The sequence below is a fragment of the Suricata suricatta genome, chromosome 16 (genome assembly GCF_006229205.1).
Source record: "Suricata suricatta isolate VVHF042 chromosome 16, meerkat_22Aug2017_6uvM2_HiC, whole genome shotgun sequence".
Classification (NCBI taxonomy): Eukaryota; Metazoa; Chordata; class Mammalia; order Carnivora; family Herpestidae; genus Suricata; species Suricata suricatta.
The window spans coordinates 4,355,761-4,375,583 of NC_043715.1; the positions used below are offsets into that span (position 1 = coordinate 4,355,761).

At 46.7% G+C, this 19,823-nt stretch overlaps 1 protein-coding gene across 2 annotated transcripts in view; it reads right to left on the bottom strand.

Annotated features, from left to right (window-relative positions):
• CDH13 (cadherin 13) overlaps nt 1–19,823 on the bottom strand; it is a 1,008,030-nt gene that overhangs the window by 14,144 nt on the left and 974,063 nt on the right. For both annotated transcript variants that reach the window (XM_029925178.1, XM_029925180.1), the window contains 2 exons: nt 19,126–19,268; nt 444–677 (listed from right to left, as the gene is read on the bottom strand). In XM_029925178.1, coding sequence (XP_029781038.1) covers nt 444–677; nt 19,126–19,268 — 377 coding nt within the window. The remainder of the gene's footprint in view (nt 1–443; nt 678–19,125; nt 19,269–19,823) is intronic.

Genomic DNA, 19,823 nt, shown 5'->3' on the forward strand with positions numbered 1-19,823 from the left:
GCCACGAGACGCGTGGGGGGCAGGCGGAGCTCCCGGCTTCTGGAGGCTGAAGGCCGAGTGGGTGGACGGTACGGGATTCACAGTGTCGAGCACACGGTGTGGAGTGCACAGCACAGGGGACAATGTGGGATGATTGTGTACAGTGTGTACAGTGAGCACACCCTAGGGCATCCAGGGTGCCATGTACACTACAGAAAAGGAAGGAAAAGAAACAAGAGAGAAAACCCGGACGCTTGCGTTTTTAAGGAACCGACACGTCCTTGCACAGACCCTCTTCATCTGCTGGTGGAGAAACTGTCAGCACCCGCAGGGTGTCAATCACTTGAAGTCAACCCCCCCCCCCCCCGAGACCAGGAGCGACTAGGAGGGAGGAAGGGTTTGGGGAAGGGGGGCAGGCCCGGGAAGCGAGGCTTCAAAGCTAGAAAAAGTTCAACTCGACTTACTGTTGATCTTGGAGACCTTCCAGACTTTGTCGGGAACGCCTTGTTTGTGGATCTCAAATTTGAAAGGGTCTGTGTTTGGGTGAAGGTCCTTATCGGAAGCTCCCAAGATGACTACGCTGAGGTTTTTGGCGTCATCACAGACCTCGGCGACCGTAGGGTAAATGAAGGGGGCGTTGTCGTTGACGTCCTCCAGAGTGATCAGCAAAGTTCCCGTGCCTGTCGCAGGAGGGTTGCCTAGGGGGCAAAGAGGGAAGGTGTCAGCAGGCAGCCGGTACAAGGCAAGAGAGCCGTCACCCCGCTTTCCTCCTGCGTGCCGGCCACCTGTATTCTGCTAACAGGGTTCAAACAGGACTGGAGGGAACAGCTTATGGATTTGTATGAAGGCTGGTGGGTAAAAGCCTGTTCTCATACGTAAAACCTCTGATTTAAATTCTTTCGCTTTTACCCATAGAACGTGAGGCTTCTAGACACACACTAACACACTGAAAGCAGAGAATAGGACGTGTCCTCGCTTAGCAGATGAAAGTTTTTAATCGACTATCCGAGTGTTCGCATGTGCTGTTGGGCCGGGGGAGGGTGGAGGCCCCGTGAGAGAGGACCGTATGTGTGTAGGAACAGCTCTGCCGGCACTGGGAGGGACGGGAGAGAGAAAGAGCTAGTCTGGGGTTTTCCTCTGTGGGTGAAATGGGGTCTGGGGGGGCGGACGGTGCCATGGGGGGCCGGCCTGGCTGGCCTGGCAACACAGGACAGAGTTTAGAAAGTCAGGTTAGTGCCAAAAACCAAAATTGCTAGCTGGCTACTGGGACAGTGGAAGTGATCATAATATAATCTTTGGGTCGTATTTTTAAGGCCTTGCATTTTCAATATTTCAGCTATTTCCCTGCCATGTTTTTTATTATAGGGAACGTTATTTTTATTTCTTAAAAATGCTTTATTTATTTATTTTTGTGTTTGTGTGTGTGTGTGTGTGTGTGTGTGTGTGTGTGTGTGAGAGAGAGAGAGAGAGAGAGAGAGAGAGAGAGAGAGAGAGAGAGAGAGTGTGTGTGTATGTGTGTGAGCAGGGGAGGGTCAGAGAGAGGGAGACACAGAATAAGAAGCAGGCTCCAGACTCTGAGCTGTCAGCACAGAGCCCGACACGGGGCTCGAACCCACGAACCGCGAGATCTTAACCTGAGCTGAAGCTGGGCACTCCACTGACTGAGCCCCCCACGTGCCCCGGAACGTTATTTTTAAAAAGCTCCATAATCACCTATGTGATAATGTCTTTCACTCAAGGAAAATGTTTCATTTCAATAAGACTCAGAGTGACTTTATATCTTTTTTCCTAAATTTATTTTTAATCATCGATGCATTAGAGGTTTTCTCTTGGGACAAACCATTCGTTAATAGCTCCTAATTTCGGTGAGAAAAGTTAGATCCAAATTTGCAGGCCATAAATCGTAAGCGTATGGATTTGCCCTATTCCAAAGAGGATCTGGTGCCCCCTAAAATATGGTACTCAAATGTTATGCACTAGACTAACCTAATTGTCTGGCTCTGTTTTATTCTTCCTGTCCTCGGGTGTACCTCCCAGCCCAGTTTATTTTATGTGCTATTATGTTTATTTCTTGAAATGCAAAGTAAGATTAAAGTTGAGTTGAGAATCACGTAGGGGTTCGAAGGGTAGTGAATATTTGAGCTCAGGGTACATGCATCAAGCGCAAGGCCAGGCCTGGTCTGACAGATTCTGCTGGTAAGGAGATGATGAATCCATTTTAGGATCAGGCAGCTTGTTCTGTCCTTACCTAGATGGTAAAAGGGCACCCAGGCCGAGGTGGCCCTGTGGGGGTGACACTGAACCGAAGGGACCAGGTGACTGCAGCCTGGAGCCACTTTCAAGCGGCTTCCCAGCACGTTGTAGCCTGTAGCTGCGCCGTAATTGGGGCAGGCGGGGAGCCTCATCCCTCGTCAACCCAGAAAGAGGGGACAAACTGTCTGGTGACAGCCCCAGGGGACCCAGGGAGGCAGGTGAGAAATGGACTGCAGCGGCTCCTACAAGCCTCCCGTGTCTCCTGTTACGGGAGGACCACAAGACGTTCAGTCAACACTCAAATTGGCCGTGGCTCAAGCCTTGCCTCCCAGTCCACGGGGCTACACACAGAGTCATCCAGCGCCATGACGGGCCATTCCCCACTGCAAAGTACGTGGCAAGAAGGCAAGGAGACGAGGCTGGGGTGTCTGGTAGGACATGGGGCCTTGACTTTCATGACAAGGTGCTTGTACTGATTCTATGGACCACATGACGTCACCGGAGGTTTTTCAGAGAGGTGGTCGAACATCTGCTCTGACTATAGAAACACACATAATACTGGCAGGAGATGTTGGACAATGGAGGCCAGGGGACCGGCAGTAGATGGAGTCATGACGTGGGCAGTTTGAATAAGGAAGAAATGTCTTGTTGGGTGTCTGGTTGGCTCAATCACTTAAGTGTCTGACTCTTGATTTCAGTTCAGGTCATGATCTCACAGTTTGTGGGTTTGAGCCCCGCATCGGGCTCTGTGCTGATGGCACGGAGCCTGCTTGGGATTCTCCCTCTCCCCCTCTCTCTGCAGCCCCCACTAGTACTCTCTCTCAAAAATAAATAAACTTTGGAAAAGGAGGAAAGAAAGAAATGTCTTGGTGATCATGCACTCAGACGAGGCTGCTCAAAGAAAAGCAGAAGATAGTGGGGAGTGCGAAGCCGTGAGCTCAGCTCTGGTGTGGATCCAGCCCCCCAGATTCAGTGCGCCCGTGTAAAAGTACACGGAGCTTAGGAGACACGCCGACGCCGGGTGGCGATGAGGACTTGTCAGCACAGATGCTTCGAAATGGTGCTAGCCAGTCAGGCTACGCAACGTGACAGTGTGGAATGGCCAAGGGGCGAAGGCGGAGGAAACCCCAGAGTTTAAAGAGCAGTTGGTGGTTTGCAGAAGACAGAGGGGACGTGAATTGCAAGGGGAGGCAATGGACGGCAGGGAAATGTGTTAGGACGCCCCACAGGACAAAGGGTAGAGAGAAGCCATGGGATTTTGCAAGGAGAAGGTGGCTGGTGGCTTCCTTCTGACAGGCTCCCAGGATGGGAAGAAACGGCTTGAAGGAAGCTGAGCAGTGAGTCAAGAAGTGAGAATAGACACCCTTTTAGCGGGGCTGCTGGAAACGTAAATATATCAACACCCAAGGACAGTTTTAGGGTAAACATTCCAATAAATAGCTGCTGACGTCAAAATGCAAACGACACTCATCAGCAGAAAGATGGCGATTTCTAATGGTGGCAAATCAACGTTTTGTGGAGCAAGGACTCAAAAGAAATGCGTAATGACTTTGAGGTTGGTTTCCACTGTCAGCTTTAGTCATTTGGTTGAATTTCTTTATTGAAAAATTATTTTTCTTTTTTAAATTGAATAATTGACCATCTCAGAGGAATCCATTATATATTTTTTCGCTCTGAATATATTATGAAGTGCCACCATTTGGTAGGAGGGATGAGAAGGCGCTAGGAGTATTTGAAATATGGCTGTGAGAATCGGCCTTTAGAGAACTTAATTATACGACTGTCTTTGCTTCTCTGTCTATTACTCCCAGGCCAGACCGGTGATGTCTTCTTCCAAATCAAGTATAATGAGCTTTTTCTTTTTTCTTTTCTTTTTTTTTTTATATTGATCAGGTAAAGACCGGACTCTCAGACTCCTCAGAGAAAGTCTCTCCCAGTTGACATGTGTTGGAGGAGAAAAATCACCATCCAAAATTATGATGTGATTTAAAATGTAATGACTCTTCCCAAGCCCATTTGGCTCTAATAACTCCAGGCGCCCAGGAGATATGGGAGCTTCTGGGTTTTGGCAAAAATCCCTCTCCCCTCCTCATCCCTTTCCACCAGCCATCACCCATCCCAACGGACTACTCTGCATGACCAATGTCAGCCCCAAAGCATGGTTGAGGCTGTGCTCTCTTCTGTGGGTTTTCAATTTCAACAGGGAAAAAGCCTCAATTTGAGCAAAACTCCTAGGATATGGAGCTGGGACTATGATTCCTCCTCCTCCTCGTAGCCCCTCCCCGCCCCCCAGAAGCGCCCCTGGGCCATGTTCTCAGGGTTGCTGCTTTAAGGGTCAGAGGGCATCCATCCTCTGGAGGGAGTGCCTGAGGGGCTCCTGGCTTCTTAGGTTAGGAGAGGGACGGGCCCTTGAGAGATGGACCATTCCTGGCGGTGGATTTTAAATGGAATGGGAGGCGGGTCCCCCTTTGGGAATTTGGGGAAGGCCATGATCCTGCTTCCAGAGAAAGGCGCCTACATTCACATTGAAGGTGTTGCAGACCATAAGTACAGCTGAGTGCTCGGTGTGAGGTCAGCAGCTGGTGTTGGACACCTTTCTTAGTAAGAATTTTTATTTTATTTTGTTTTATTTTACTTTACTTTGTTTTATTTTATCTTATTTTGTTTTACTTTACTTTACTTTACCTTAATTTTATTCAGAATTCTGACCAAACAGGATTTCCACTTTAGCCAAAAAATACTTAGATTTTTCTGATAGGGTCCATTATTTAGATGCCATATACATACATATATGTAAAATAATGTCTTCTCATATACACACACACTTTATATCTTGTTGTAAGAGACACAACTAAAAACAAAGTGTAATCTTAATTAAAATATATATAATTAGAAAAAGATTCGAAAGGAATATACCAAACCTAGTGATTTTTGCTCCAGATAATTAGCATTAAAATAATACTTGAAAAAAATTTTCTTTACAATAAGTATGCCCATTGTAATAATCAGAAACAGAAACGTGAATTCAAAAGTTATACAGGGGTTTAAAAATATTTTGCCGATTCTACTTTCTTTCCTCTCACTCTTGTTTTTATGAGGAATTGATAGTTGTTGGTATGTTTACAGGGTTGGGCTTTACCACGACCGCCTGACGTTAGAACCTTTCCATCACCCCAGAAAGGATCCTGGGGCCCATTTGTACTGACTCGTCATACGTACTTCCAGCTCTAGGCAACCACTGATCTACTTTCGTTCTCTACAGATTCGTGTCTTCTGGACATTTCTAGAAATGGAATCATAGAGTAAGCGGCCTTCCCTGTCTGGTTTCTTTCACTTGGCATCGTGTTTTTGAAGTCCATCCATGTTGTTCCATGAATCGCTTCCTTTTTATGGCTGAATGATACCGCATTCCAAGGCCAGACCATGTTTTGCTGGACATTGGGTTGTTTGCACTCTTTGTCTGTTATGAGTCATGCTGTTGTGAACATATGCATAGAAGGGAGGTTTTCACAAGGTGCAAGGCTCCACATGCATGTCCTCAGGCGCATCCCCTTGGAGAGGTAGAGTCCCTGGTCTCATCGCAGTGCGATGGGCTGGCTTCACACACACAGAGCACTAGGATCTGAACAAGAAGTTTCAGAGGTATTTCTGCAAAGTACAGAGAAGTTGTAGATTTTTGTAGTCACTGGTCTCACATGGTCCCTGAGCTGGGTCTAGAGGCACGCAGCATGGCCCCTGCCGTGGGACTCATGAGTGTTAGTGGTTTTATATGGGGGAAGAGTGTGCAAAGTGAGTTTGCCTGCATGAAAAATAAAATGCAGGAAGAGAGAGAGAGGAGAAAAAAGCAGGAAGCTCATTCCTGAGGCCCATGGGCTCCAGGCATCAGGACTGTTCTCCAGGCTGGTATACAACAGGCACTCAGGAGATTTTTGCGTTACCTTAGGTTGACCTGAAAGAGCTAACGACCAATTGCTCTTTGCATACATGTAACATACATGGTTATGGTCCCATAGGTTTCCATCTCTATCTTGCTTCTGAGAGCAGTAGTGACCCTGTCTGTATTCCAGTCTTCCCTCATCACAGCTAGGGGAGTAAAAAGGGGTGCAGGCGATGGGGTCTGTGAAACTGGGGCTCAGAGTAGGGAGTCCATGCCAGGGTCAAGGAGAGAGACCTCAGATGATGTGTTGAGGACCCAATTTTTGGAGGAACAATTTAAGAGGAGCCCAAGTTCAGATGTGGGCTCGTGAGAGAAGGCAGGCACCCTGGCCAGTTTCTGACACTTCTTTGCAGGGACAAGAGGCGTGCGTGTGGCCATCTACTGCACCCAGGTTCCCTCTGTGTTCCTGGGCACCTGCTGAGCTCTCACGAAGCAGCTCTGAGCAAATAAATGCGATGTCTGTTTCTTCACACGAACAGCGTTGTACACAGGTCTTCTCCTTTGCTTAAAAGTGAGAGTGAACCGTGCTTCTGCTAGATAAGATTAGCCCTTGTATTGATTCATTCAGCCATGTTGTATTTGCGATCGTTTCTCTGGATCACCATTTACAAATCTGCTTTGAGCTGTGCCCCTTAAGCCAAGAATCTTGTCCCTTTCAAATCCATGAGCATTTAAAAAAAATTGCTTTGTTAATGCAGAGCTTGCCAGTTCCGTCTTACGTTCTGAAAAACTTAATAGTAAACCCACCCAAAACCTGGTCAGAGAATAGATTTGCAACATACTAAGGCAGGTTTCCTGTAATGCTTAACATGGACCCGAGGCACTTACCCACAGAACTCAATCTTCAACATTCCTGCAGCAGAGACAGTAGTCTGGAGTCTGAGCTGGTTGTAAGGAATTCAACATTTTGGCTTTTTGTTTGTTTGTTTCCCTTTTACTGACTTTAGAGAAAAGGGAAAAAGAGGGAAGAGGTGATTTGGAGGCCCTGGTTAAACAGGACCCCCTCGTTTTATTCATTCGGTCCCAGTCGTGCCCTGGGGACGCTGCCCTGTGAGTGCCCGGCTGGGTGGCGTGGGGGTGGGGGGTTGTTCTGGAAGGAGGAAATCGCGGGGCTGTTTTGTGGGAAGAAGTTCCAAGACTTTAAAGCAGGAGAACGGCTTTGATAAAGGCAGATGAAGCTGCAGGCATGGGAGGGGGGGACCTGCGTGAGGCGTGAGGACACAGAAGCGGGCGTAGTGCTATCCGGGGTGGGGGCAGGGCTGCACTAGGTGCCGGGGCATTGCGGGGGGATGGGTTCTCTCTGGGGTGGGGGGCTGTGCAAAGTGGGAAATGCGGACTACAGAGGAGAACTAGCTAAGACACCCTCAGAGGATGAGCTGACCAAGGTGGGGATTGCAGGCGGTATTTCAATGCCCAACGAATGTGGGAAGACATTGTGCTTAAGACCGTTGATTTGGCTGCTCACCATGGAAATGTCCTTCTGTCGGATAGATGAGTCTCCCCTTAAATCTTAAATCTCCCCGTCCAGGCTGAGGCATGATGCCCACGTGGACGGCGACCTGTTCTGGCGGATTTTCTGATTGGGAGCCCTACTCTGAGTGGAGACTCTGTGGCCCATCCCTGCCCTGGAAAAATGGTCAGACCACCACCAGGTGGTCATCGGGTGGCTCTTCCTACTCGGCCTCAGACAGGGATGGTTCTCTAATGATAAGTTTAGCAAATCCATCTGTAACTCAGTCCAAGTCGGTGGACATAAACATCTGTTGGGTGTTTACTAGACGCCAGGAATTTTGCACTCATGACTCCCAGTCCTTATAACAACCCAGCGGGTGGGGAAACAGGCTGAGGGAAGCCCGAGTCTCACACGGGTGGCAGTCCATCGAGGTTGGGGGGCTGGCCCACTTCCAGGCGTAGCAGGGCCCTGGGCCGCCACTCTCTCCACAGACCATGCGTGCTGTCAATAAATGGCTCTGGTCACTGTCTCTCTATGACCAGATCTCAGGTCTGGTTTATTGGGTCATTTTGTCAATGACAAAATTGTAGCCAGTATTTTCAACGTGGTTGATATTTTACTGGTACTGGAAATAACGAGGAATGATGGCTGGATCTTCAATTTATTTTTCTTCCTCAATTACAGTAACGGCCGAGATAAGGGGTGTTACACTGGCTTGCTTGGGTTGCCGTCAGGCCTAATGGCTTGATTTTACCCCAGCTAGCATATTTTACGTAGATTTCATCTAAAGGATCTCACTACATCCCCATGCAACCTATGGGGTGGTGGACGCGAAAACAGAGAAGAATTACGCATTGAGGCTCCTATCTTAAGTCCAGGCCTCCTGGCCCCCTGTTGGAAGCTGCTGTTATTTGGTAGTTATTTCCCCATGGGGCCGAATGACATTCTTTTTCTCTTTTAATCAATCTAAATGTACTTTGCACAATATTTCAATTTTGAGTCAACTGGTATTATCAGCACATCTATTATACACGGGACTGAGGGAAAAGGCAGGTCGGGACATGATATATCTGCGCCTATGAAAAATCATTATCTCAGTGTATTCCATTTTAATCTTACAGCTGTTCCGCCTGGTTCTGTATCTGTGTCTTCTTGGGAACCCACATCGCATTTTTCACTGGCAGACTCCAACCCACTTTACACGAGTCGCTAAGTCATGAGAATGTGCGGCTGAATTTAGTGATAATTTGGCTTGTTTTTACGCCATCATTCCCCTATTCTTCAAAATGAAAATGGATGGGGAACGGGACGCTGTGATAATCATATACAGACTTAATCTAGATGCTAGAGATAGTATGAGCTTCCTGGTTCTGACGGCCTCATATGCGCTGAGCTCTAGGAAGAACAGGCAAAGATTCCCCTCCCGGCATAGTGTGGGTGCTGGGAGCAAGGGCACTTGGACTTTACTGAAGCAAAATATTTGCCTTTGCTGTCTGGAGTCACAATTTAGATCTCCTCTGAGAGCAGAAAAGTCATTCAATAGCCATCAAGGAACGTTGAGCCTTGTACAATTTCAGAACAGAAGGAAGGGATAAAGATGAGGTTATAGGTAAGAGGGAGGCAGGAGGGCCAGCCGAGCAGAATTCGGAGCAAAGGGCGGGAAGCCAGGAATCAGCCTGGCCAAGACCATCCCCGGGGGATTCCAGAGCTCTTAGGAGAAATTGCTTGTGACAGTTTCTAGCCCACATAAGACAGTGAGACTAACATTTGACCTTTCTGGAGATTACCTGAGCAGGAGCAACAATCACACAGGGATTTACCGGGTGCTCATTGCTGCTGTGGTGCTCCATTGTCAGCACATCCTCCAAAGGGATGTCCTCTTACTGCATTCCAGAATGTTCTCTCTCCATCTTGGTGTTTTCCTTAACAGTTACTATCCCCCACCCCCCTTTTAAAGGCAGGCTAGCGATTTTGTATTCGGTGAAGTCTTTAACAGAAGAGCTCATGTACTCTGAAGGCACTCCCTTAACCTTTTCCGAAAATCTGGACCACAGAAGGTAAATGATGATATTCATCTCCAAAGATAAAATGCTTGCCAACGCAAAAGGTCAGGCCTTATTAATCTATAGGATTAAGGGCTTTATTCTTGCAATCAGTTAACTACAGCTGGTTCTCCTTTAGCAAAACTGAAGCATTTCACTTATAATTTAGGAACCGTGTTGTTGGGTCATTTGTAACTCATTAAAATTGATAACAGTTTATGAAAAGTGCCTTGTACACCCTTGACTGTTCTGTGGGTTACAACCTAGCCTTTATCCATGGGGAGGGACTAAGGTGCCTTTCTTCCCCACGGGCATGGTCAATATCACCATCAAGCATGATTCCAGGATCCACCTAGACTGGCTTTGGGGCCCCAGGCAAAGGTCCAAAGAGCTTTTCATCGCTGTGAACCCCAGAACAGGTTTCCAGCCCTGCTTCTGACTGTATTTGTATAGTCCTCCATCCTGATCTCATAGTCTCTAGTCTCTAAGAGGTACTTTAAGGAAAATTCTCTTGTGGTGCCGCCTTGTCATTGTCCTCAACTGGGTCAGCAGAGCTGTGTGTGGTGAGTTAAGATGGCGGACCTGAGAATGGGAGCTCTGTCCAATCCCTCTGCACACACCCTGCCCCTCATCTTTCCTGGGGTACCAGCCCGTCAGCAGCTGAGGCCATCCTTCCACAGAACGGTTGGATGCCGAGACTCCGTCTCCAGGGGAAACAGGTGCTTGGTTACAGGTCTCCCGGGGAAGGTGCCACAGACCAGGTACACACTCTCCGTGCAGTCATGCAGTTGTTTGGGTTAAGTTTTAATTGAAATATTAGGAACACTCATATTTCTATAAATACACAGATTAAAGGGTTTTCACCGAACATACCCACGTAGTCCAATATTATAGGATCAAGAACGACATCCACCAGGTAACCTAGCAGGGATGATTGGCTCCGCTTGTGGTTGAGATTTATACTCATGCAACCATTCAGGATGCGGTCTTCTGATCTCGCCGTGTTTGGTTCAATATTATGTTTGTGAGATCCATCCACATTGCTGTGAATAGTTGCAGATCATTCCTTCTCAATGTTGTACAGGCTCAATTGTGTAAATGACCCCACTTTACTTATTGTATTATCGGGCATTTGACTAGCTTCCAGTTTGTGGGCTATTATGAATAGTGCTTTTATTAACTTTCTGGCATGTGCATTTTGGTGAACTCGTATCCACGTTTTTGTGGGATACATAGCTAAGCATGTCATTCCTGGATTGTAGGGTGTACACAGGTTCAATCTTAGTTGATACTTTCAGTTTCCACAGTGTTGGTACCAAGTTGCACTTCCACCAGCTGGACAGGAGGCTTCCGATGATTTCACATCCTTGCCAACTCTCCGTATGTTCCATCTGACCAGTGTAGCTCTTTGTAGGTGGGTCACAGTATTGCATTTCATTGTATCTCTTTGATTGATTTGTCTTTTAATTTATATCTGCATCATTTAATTTTTCTTTCTCTGATTAATGAAGTTGTGCAACTCTTCTGTGTTTATTGGCATTTGTGTATCCTCTCTTGTGAAGTACCTGCTCAAGTGCCTTCCCTATTCTGTGTTGCGTTGTGTCTTTTGCTTACGGATGATAGGATTTCTTTTTATTGTAAATATCTTCTCTGGGGGCTACCTTTTTACTTTCTTAATGATATTCTTTGATGAACTGAAGTTCTTAATTTTAACATCATCTACCATTTTTACCTTTCAGTCGTGAATACTTTTGTGTCCTGCTTAAAAACATCTTTTCCTATGTCAAGGACACCAATATGTTTTTCGTCTAAAAGGTATATTATTTTACCTTCCATATTTTGGCCTGTAATATATTTAGAACTTATTACTGTATATTGTCTAAGAGAAGAGTCAGGATACACTTTTGGTTTTCAGATGTGTGTTCAATAACCCAGCATTTTTATTGCAGAGACCATGCTTTCTTGTCTGCAACCAACATGGCCTGGTCACAAACAGGGACTGTGTGTGGGTGGATCTGCTTCTAAACTCTCTATTCTACTTCATTGGTCAGTATTTTCTCTGTGTGCAAACACCACCATATTACTGTTGTTTCCTAATAGGTCTGAATATATAATAGCATAAGTCTGCCACTTTATTCTTCAAGGTCACCTTGGTTAATTTTAGCCCCTTGTATTTGCATATGAATTTTACAATCCATTTCTTCTCCTTTACCTCAAAACAAAGACCTGGGATTCTGCTTGCTATCATGTTGACTCCTTTAGGTCAGTTTGGAGAGAATTTACATTTCAATAGCACTGATACTTCTGATCCATGAACATGGTATGTCTATTTTAATAGGATTAAAAAATTCGCTTAGCAGTGAATTGTAGTTTTTGATACAGAGTCTTTCTGCTGTGTCCTCATATAGCAGGGGTGGGGGCAAAGGAGCTCTCTGGGGTCTCTTTTAGAAGAGTATTAATCCCACTCATCTGCTTCCATCTGCATGGTCTGAGCACCTGGCAAAGGCCTAACCCCTAGATGCCATCCCAGGAAGGATGAATTTTGGAGGGACACAAACATTCAGTCTATAGCACCAGGCATCCCATATTCCAGTGCTTTGTATTTTTAAAACCTGGCAAATGTCCTAAGGAGAGAATGGCTGTATGTTTAAGGTGAGTTTGTTTCCTCTGTGAGGCCTTTTATTCAGTGAGGCCCCAGGAGATTTCACCCTGTCCTTTACAGGGCATTTGTCTGTGAGGGGAAAGCAGCCGTGTGTTTAAGGGCCCTCAGGTTTTCACTTTGTCACATCAGCTCTATGTGACTGTTATGAGAATTTCTGGTTTATTTTCCTTCATGCTGGGCCCTCCGTCTGGGTCAGGCCTGACCCTCACCCAGAATCGGAAAAGACCCTCAGAGAGAAGCAATGGCTGGCTGCCTTACACGTTTTAAAGATGGTTCTTCCCTCTTTGATACTTTCATTCATTGAGGCTTCATGGCTTCTGCAGCTATTGGATGCATTTACAATTGAAGATTTTTGGGGGCATCTGTGTGGCTCAGTCAGTTAAGCATGTGACTTTGACTCAGGCCATGATCTCACAGTTCATGAGTTCAAGCCCTACGTCGGGCTCTGTGCTGTCAGCTTGGAGCCTGAAGTCTGCTTTCGGATTCTTTGTCTGCCTCTCTCTCTGCCTTCCCCTGCTCACTTGCACTCTTTCAAAAATAAAAAAACAGTAAGACTTTTGTCTTGATATTCCTAGTTTTTGTGTTGGGAACATTAGTCCTACTACATCCTACCTGGAAAACTCTACAGACATACCTTTTATCAACATGTTTGGATATATTCCTGAGTGACACCTTGTTTAGAGAAAAAAATTTTATTGGGCTTTAGCTTTCCCAGTGTTAGATGACAAAAAAAAAATTATTCTTTCATTCCATCAAATACCCTGAATATCTACAAGTTAAATAAAACCAAATGCTTACTTTGTACAAAATTGAGACATCAATTAAATTATTAACTTTGATCTAATAGGCAAGTGTTCTTTTTTCCTGGTTAAACAATACCTAGAGATAAGTTTTCGGTGAGTGACAAAAAGAAGGCTTTAAACCAAAGTTCCTTTGATTTATGAGTTCTTTTTGAATTTATGCTCTTTTTGCTTTATGTCTTTTGGGCCTTGTTCAAAATTATCATCTCTAATGACGGTTCTGTACATTAATGCCAACCTGTTTTCTATTTATCATTACATCTTCAGGGACATTTCGTCCTTTTGGAAACATCTGTGACACCAGATTTTGAAAATACTTGTTTGATATTAGACAAGAAGTAGATTTCACAGCAGATTTTTCTCGAGGACCATTCTTCACTCTGTTCTTTCCATAACCCCCACTGGGGTGAGATTAACATTTATTAAACATTTAATATGGCTTTTGATGGTGAGTGTAGAAGGCACAGCAATTTGCTTTCTTGTTTCTTTTTAAGTTTATTTATTTTGAGAGAGAGAGAGAGAGCATGTGTGCATGTATGAGTGGGGAAGGGACAGAGAGAGAGAGAGACAGAGACAGACAGAGAGATGGAGAGACGGAGAGAGGGAGAGAGGGAGAGAGGGAGAGAGGGAGAGAGAGGGAGAGGGAGAGGGAGAGAGAGAGAGAGAGAGAGAGAGAGAGAGAGAGAGAGAAAATATCAAGCATGTTCCAAGCTATCAGCACAGCCCAATGTGGGGCTAGAACCCACGAACTGTGAGACCATGACCTGAGCCAAAGTTGGATGCTTAACTGACTGAGCCACCCAGGTGCCCCAATAATCTCACAATAACCTGCTAAGTAGGAATTATCTTCCTTTTTTATAGAAATAGAACCTGAATCTCAGAGTCTATAAGTGGCTTTTTTTCTTTTTCTTTCTTTTTTTAATGTTTATTCATTTTTGAGAGACAGAGACAGAGTGCGAATGGGGGAGGAGGAGAGAGAGGGAGACACAGAATCTGAAGCAGGCTCCAGGCTCTGAGCTGTCAGCACAGAGCCCTATGTGGGGCTTGAACTCATGGACGGGACTGTGAGGTCACGGACTGAAGTCGGATGCTTAACCAACTGAGCCCCCCAGGCACCCCATGAGCAGCTTTCATAGTCACACCTGGAGGGTGGGCTCTTGTTTCTGGCAAAAATTAAAGTGTACTTCACTTCTAGTTTTCTTGATGAATAATTACATAAAAGATTTCATAAGGCAATGACAACTCTATTTGCTGTGTTTCAACCTTTCTTCATGCTGTTCTTAGCCAAGCATTTTCTCTACAAGTGCAGATACTTTTAGGTGGCACAGAGCTCTGAAATCATTATTTTAGCTGATCTATAATTGATACTTTTTATTCAAATAGCATTTTAAACATTCTTGGCTTCTTGTCACCCACTGTTTAGGCCCTTAACGCTCCCGTCTAGACCTGTTCCTTCTACAAAACTTGCCTGTTCTGATGTTCCTGTCTCTTTTGTGGGGGTGCCTTTCTAAGAAAAACCTCCTCGCCTCGATTCCAGTCCCAGTTTGCCAGCTTCTCACGGGGCATCATCTCCACATCCAGCCCCCGCCCCCAGAAAGACGATGTGGGAACAACCCTTTGAAATCCGTTCTGTTTCAATGGAATAACTATTCCTGGTTTCTGGATGAGAAATCTGAATATCACCTTTCTATATTTTATCTTGAGGATGTATTTTTTTTTCCAAGTCTAGTTTCTTCCTTCTGGGTGTTTTCCAGGCTTACCCCTTCTGGTCCATTTCTGTTGCCACCAGGCACACCCTGACGCCTGCAACTGAGAAACCAGCGATGGCTTTCAGCGTATTTCCAGATGCTAGCCTCACTCCGTCTAAACTGACCTCACTGCTTGGACTTTGGGACAGCTTTTACCCTGATTTCTGCCGCAGCTTTAGGATGCCTCCCTGCCACCCCCCTCATTATTGGGTGCAGTTTCTACACTGCCATGGGAGGCATCTTTCTAAAGCACAAAGGTTATTCTGGAGGTGAATTAAGCAACGGAATCAAACCAAACACCTTGGCATAGCACGTAGAGCATTTCAGGATCTATTACAGGATCTAGTCCACAGATATGTGAGTGCCTGCTCTAAATTAGGCACCGTGATCACTGCCAAACATTCAACACAAGACCTAGTACCAACCTCAGAGCAGTGAGTGTCTGGCCATCTCTGTGCTCTTAGCTTCACACAAATGGAGCCCACCAACCTAGCCTTTTCCATGGCTCACATATCCGTATTCCTTCAGGCTTCTATTAGAATGTGTTATCTTTTCCAATCAACAAAGCAAAAATCATCCTTCTGACTGGGAGAAGATGTTTGCAAATGACATATCCAATAAAGGGTAGTATCCAAAATATATAAATAACTGATACAACTCAACACCCCCAAAATAAATAATCCAATTACAAAATGTGTAGAAAACAATGTTTCTAGTGGTGCTTCAAACAATAGACAAATCATGGAAAGAGTCTAAATGTCCATCAATGATGAATGGATCAAGAAGATGTGGTTTATCTATACGACGGAATACTACTTGGCAATGAGAAAGAATGACATCATGCCATTTGCAGCAACGTGGATGGAACTGGAAGGTGTCATGCTGAGTGAAATAAGTCAGAGAAGGATGGATATCATATGCTTTCACTCATATGTGGATCTTGAGAAACATAACAGATGACCATGGGGGAAGGGAAGGGGAAAAAATAGTCACAAACGGAGAGGGAGGGAGGCAAACTGTAAGGGACTCTTAAATACAGAGAACAAACTGAGGGTGGATGGGAGGGGCGGGGGAGAGGGGGAAATGAGTGATGGGCACTGAGGCGGGCACTTGTTGGGATGAGCCCTGGGTGTTGTATATAAGCCAACTTGACAATAAGTTATATTCATAAAAAATGGGTAGAAGATATGAACAGACATTTGTCCAAGGAAGACATCCAGATGGCCAACAGACACGTGAAAAGGTGCTCAACATCACTTATCACCGGGAAATGCAAATCAAAACCACAACGAGATGTCACCTCACACCTGTTAGACTGAGTAAGATAAACACAAGAAACTATAAGTGGTGGCTAGAATGTGGAGAACAAGGAATCCTCCTGTCCTGTTGGTGGGAACGCAAACTGGTGCGGCCACCGTGGAAGGTGCTGTGGAGGTCCCTCAAAAAGCTAAAAATAGAACTACCCTACAATCCAGTAAGTGTGCTCCTGGGCATCACCCCCCAAATACAAAAACACTAATTCAAAGGGAGAAATGCACCCCTATGTTTGTAGCAGCATTATTTACAATCACCAAACTATGGAAACCTCCCAAGTGCCCTAAGGAATGAACAACGAAGACGTGGTATCTATATGCAATGGAATATTATTCAGCCATAAAAAGAATGAAGTCTTGCCATTTGCAAGGACACAGATGCAGCTAGAGGGTCTTACTCTAAATGAAATAAGCTGTCAGAGAAAGACAAATACATGATCTCACTTATATGTGGAATTTAAGACACAAAATGAACGAACAAAGAAAAAAAGAGACAAACCAAGGAGCAGGCTCTTAACTACAAAGAACAAACTGATAGTTACCAGAGGGGAGGTGGGTGGGGGGCAGGGAAAGAGGAGCCAACGATGAAGAGCACCCCTGTTCCCATGAGCCCCGGGTGACTTACGGCGCTGAATCGCTGGATCGTATACCCGAAATTAACGTAACACTGTATGTTACCTAGACTGGGATTAAAACTTAAAAAATGGGAACAGAATTACACAAATGTGTTACTTCTTCTTAACTCATCCTTCCTCACTCCACAGGGATCTCCTCCAGCGAGAAGCTACCCCGCCCAGTGCCAAGGCTGGACAAGCGGCCCCTCCGGGCTTAGTTCTATCAGAACAGTTATGACATCACCTTGCAGGCTTCTGTTTACGAGCCTCACTCCTCAGATCACTCATCAGCTCGTGGAGCACAAGCCCATGCATCATTGAACTCCGAGTCTCCCGGGGGACCCAGCCTGGCGTCTGTGGTTGAGTGTCCGTGTGCTATTCCATCGTGCAATTTCCTTCTCAAGAACTTACGGGGTCTTTTGGCTGCCGGCTCCGTGAAATGACCCGTCTGGATGTCGAGATGCTTTGAAGATACGACTGGTCCACGTCCATCTGGACGGAGCTCCACTTGCTCACTCGCAGTGGATGTGACCCTACTCTCGCCCTCTCTTACCTCCCACACCACACTCCCTTCTAGTTTTGGTTCCTCTGCTCTGGGCGCTCAGGCACCTCTACCTCCTACCCTGCAACTTACCCAAATCCCACCCCTCCTTCAAGGCCAAACTCAAAGGCTGACCTCACCGTGAAGTCCTGTCTGCTTCCTAAATGTCGCGCTGATTGTGTACTGCTCAGACACCTGGTCCCGTAAGTGGCTCGCATCAGAGGACCCAGCGCACAGAGATGGGGTCTGAGAGTTCTTAGTCCCCTGGTATGAGCATAGTGAAGGGGTCATAAAAGGGCCTGTGAATATTTGTTTTGATACATGGGACTCAAAACTGAATCTTCGGCCATGAACAGCAGGCTTTTAGGAATAATCGGGAGAGCAAGACTTCTCACGTGATGGATATAATGGGCTCAACCTCCAAACCAGGTCTGACCTCCCCCTCCTCCACCTCAGCCAATGGCAGATGCTGTTAGCCTTGTGTCTGAAACACAGACACTATCTCTAGAATCTGACCTCTTCTCCTCTCCTCTCCTGTTACAGGTCTAAGCCACTGTCATGCCTACACGGGGGTCTCTGTACTTGTGTCCTTGTCCCCCATGTCTGATCTCGACAGGGCAGCATGATGCTGTCACACTGAATGCTTGGCAAGGTGTCCCGTTTCACACACAGAGAAACCGGAGGGTGGTGGCGGTGGTGGCCCCCCACCCCCAACGCTTCGCCCTCTGCATCCCCTCATCCCCGCCCCCTTCCTGCCCCGCCCACTCTCTGGTCCAGCCTTCTTGGCCCTCTGGCTCTTCCCTTTGATAACCTCAAGGCCCCCTTCTCCAGTGCCTTCATGTTTTGACTCCAATGTCACTGCTCCCCAGGCTCCCCAGGGCTGCCTCTTGAGAACTTCAGCACGCTGCCATCCGCTACCTTGTCTCTATTTCCTTGTTTCGTACATAAATAGTATGTTCTCCTGTTTTCCTCCCCAAAGCGTATTACGTATTTTTCTCCGTGAGTGTGCCGGCTGCACAAGGAACTGGGTTTTGTTCACTCCCTGCTGTGCCCCCAAAGCCAGAGCGGAGTCCGGCGCTGGCACCGGGATGTTGCATTATTAGCTTTTGAATGAACAGCACTAGGGGCACCCGGGTGGCTCACTCGGTTAAACATCCGGCTTTGGCTCAGGTCATGATCTCATGGTTCGTGGGTTCGAGCCCTGCGTCGGGCTCTGTGCTGACAGCTCAGAGCCTGGAGCCTGCTTCAGATTCTGTGTCTCCCCCTCTCTGACCCTCCCCTGCTCATGCTGTCTCTCTGTCTCTCAAAAATAAATAAAAAACACAAAAAATTTTTTTGAATGAACAGCAATTGTTCTGTGATTAGGAAGCCCCTCTGAGGTCTTTCCAAGGTCTCCTGCGACAACAGGGTAAAAGCCGTGGGGGCCATTCAACCATCAGGGTTGGTGATGCCCTCTGGGACTTTCAGCTGCACTGAGTGAAAGGACAGTCCGCAGATGACAGCACGGTGCCAAGAGGGAGGACATCGATGTGCCTTCCTAGCCTCCGCGCCTGCCTGAGACGGAGCGAGTCACCAGTCTGACCTTGAACTGGACAAGGCCTGACAGCCCCAGCACCGGGGTGTATCCCCCGCTCACGTGAGCTGACGTGTGTCCTTTCCCCGCCCCCACACATTTGTATCCTTCCCCAGAACACCTCCGGGTGTTATCAGAGGAACCGGAAAATGTGAAAATACATTGATCACTGAGAAGTACACATGTGGTGGCACTTAGAAAATGACTCACCGCTGTCGATGGCGAGGAAGAGGGCAGTGTACACGCTGTTGTGGACGAATGGCGACTCGCGGTCCAGCACCGCTGTGGTGTCCACGGTCCCGTTGATGGGGTTGATGCTCAGCCAGCCCGCGGGGTCCTTGTAGACAGAATACCTGGAACAACATCACGTTATACTCAGGACAGATTCAAGAAATGGTCCCTGAGTCCTGGACACAAGCTCTCATGCTAGGTGCCAGATAACTCTTGAAGTTTATTTATTTTGAGAGAAAGAGAGAGAGAGAGAATACAAGCAGGGGTGGGGGAGCAGAGGGAGGGAGGGAGGGAGAGAATCGCAAGCAGTCTCCTCGCTGTCGGCACAGAGCCCAACCCAGGGGCTTGATCTCACACACCCGTGGGGTCACGACCTGAGCCAAAATCAAGGGCACGTTGCTTAACTGACTGAGCCACCCAGGCGCCCCAGGTGTCAAATAATTTTTAGAAAAAAATTTTTAAATGTTTATTCATTTTTGAGAGAGAGAGAGACAGAGACAGAGAGACAGAGACAGACAGAGACGGAGAGACAGAGTGTAATTGGCAGAGGAGCACAGAGAAGGAGACACAGAATCTGAAGCAGGCTCCAGCATCTGAGCTGTCAGCACAGAGCCCAATGCGGGGCTCGAACCCACAAACCACAAGACCATGACCTGAGCTGAAGTTGGATGCTTAAC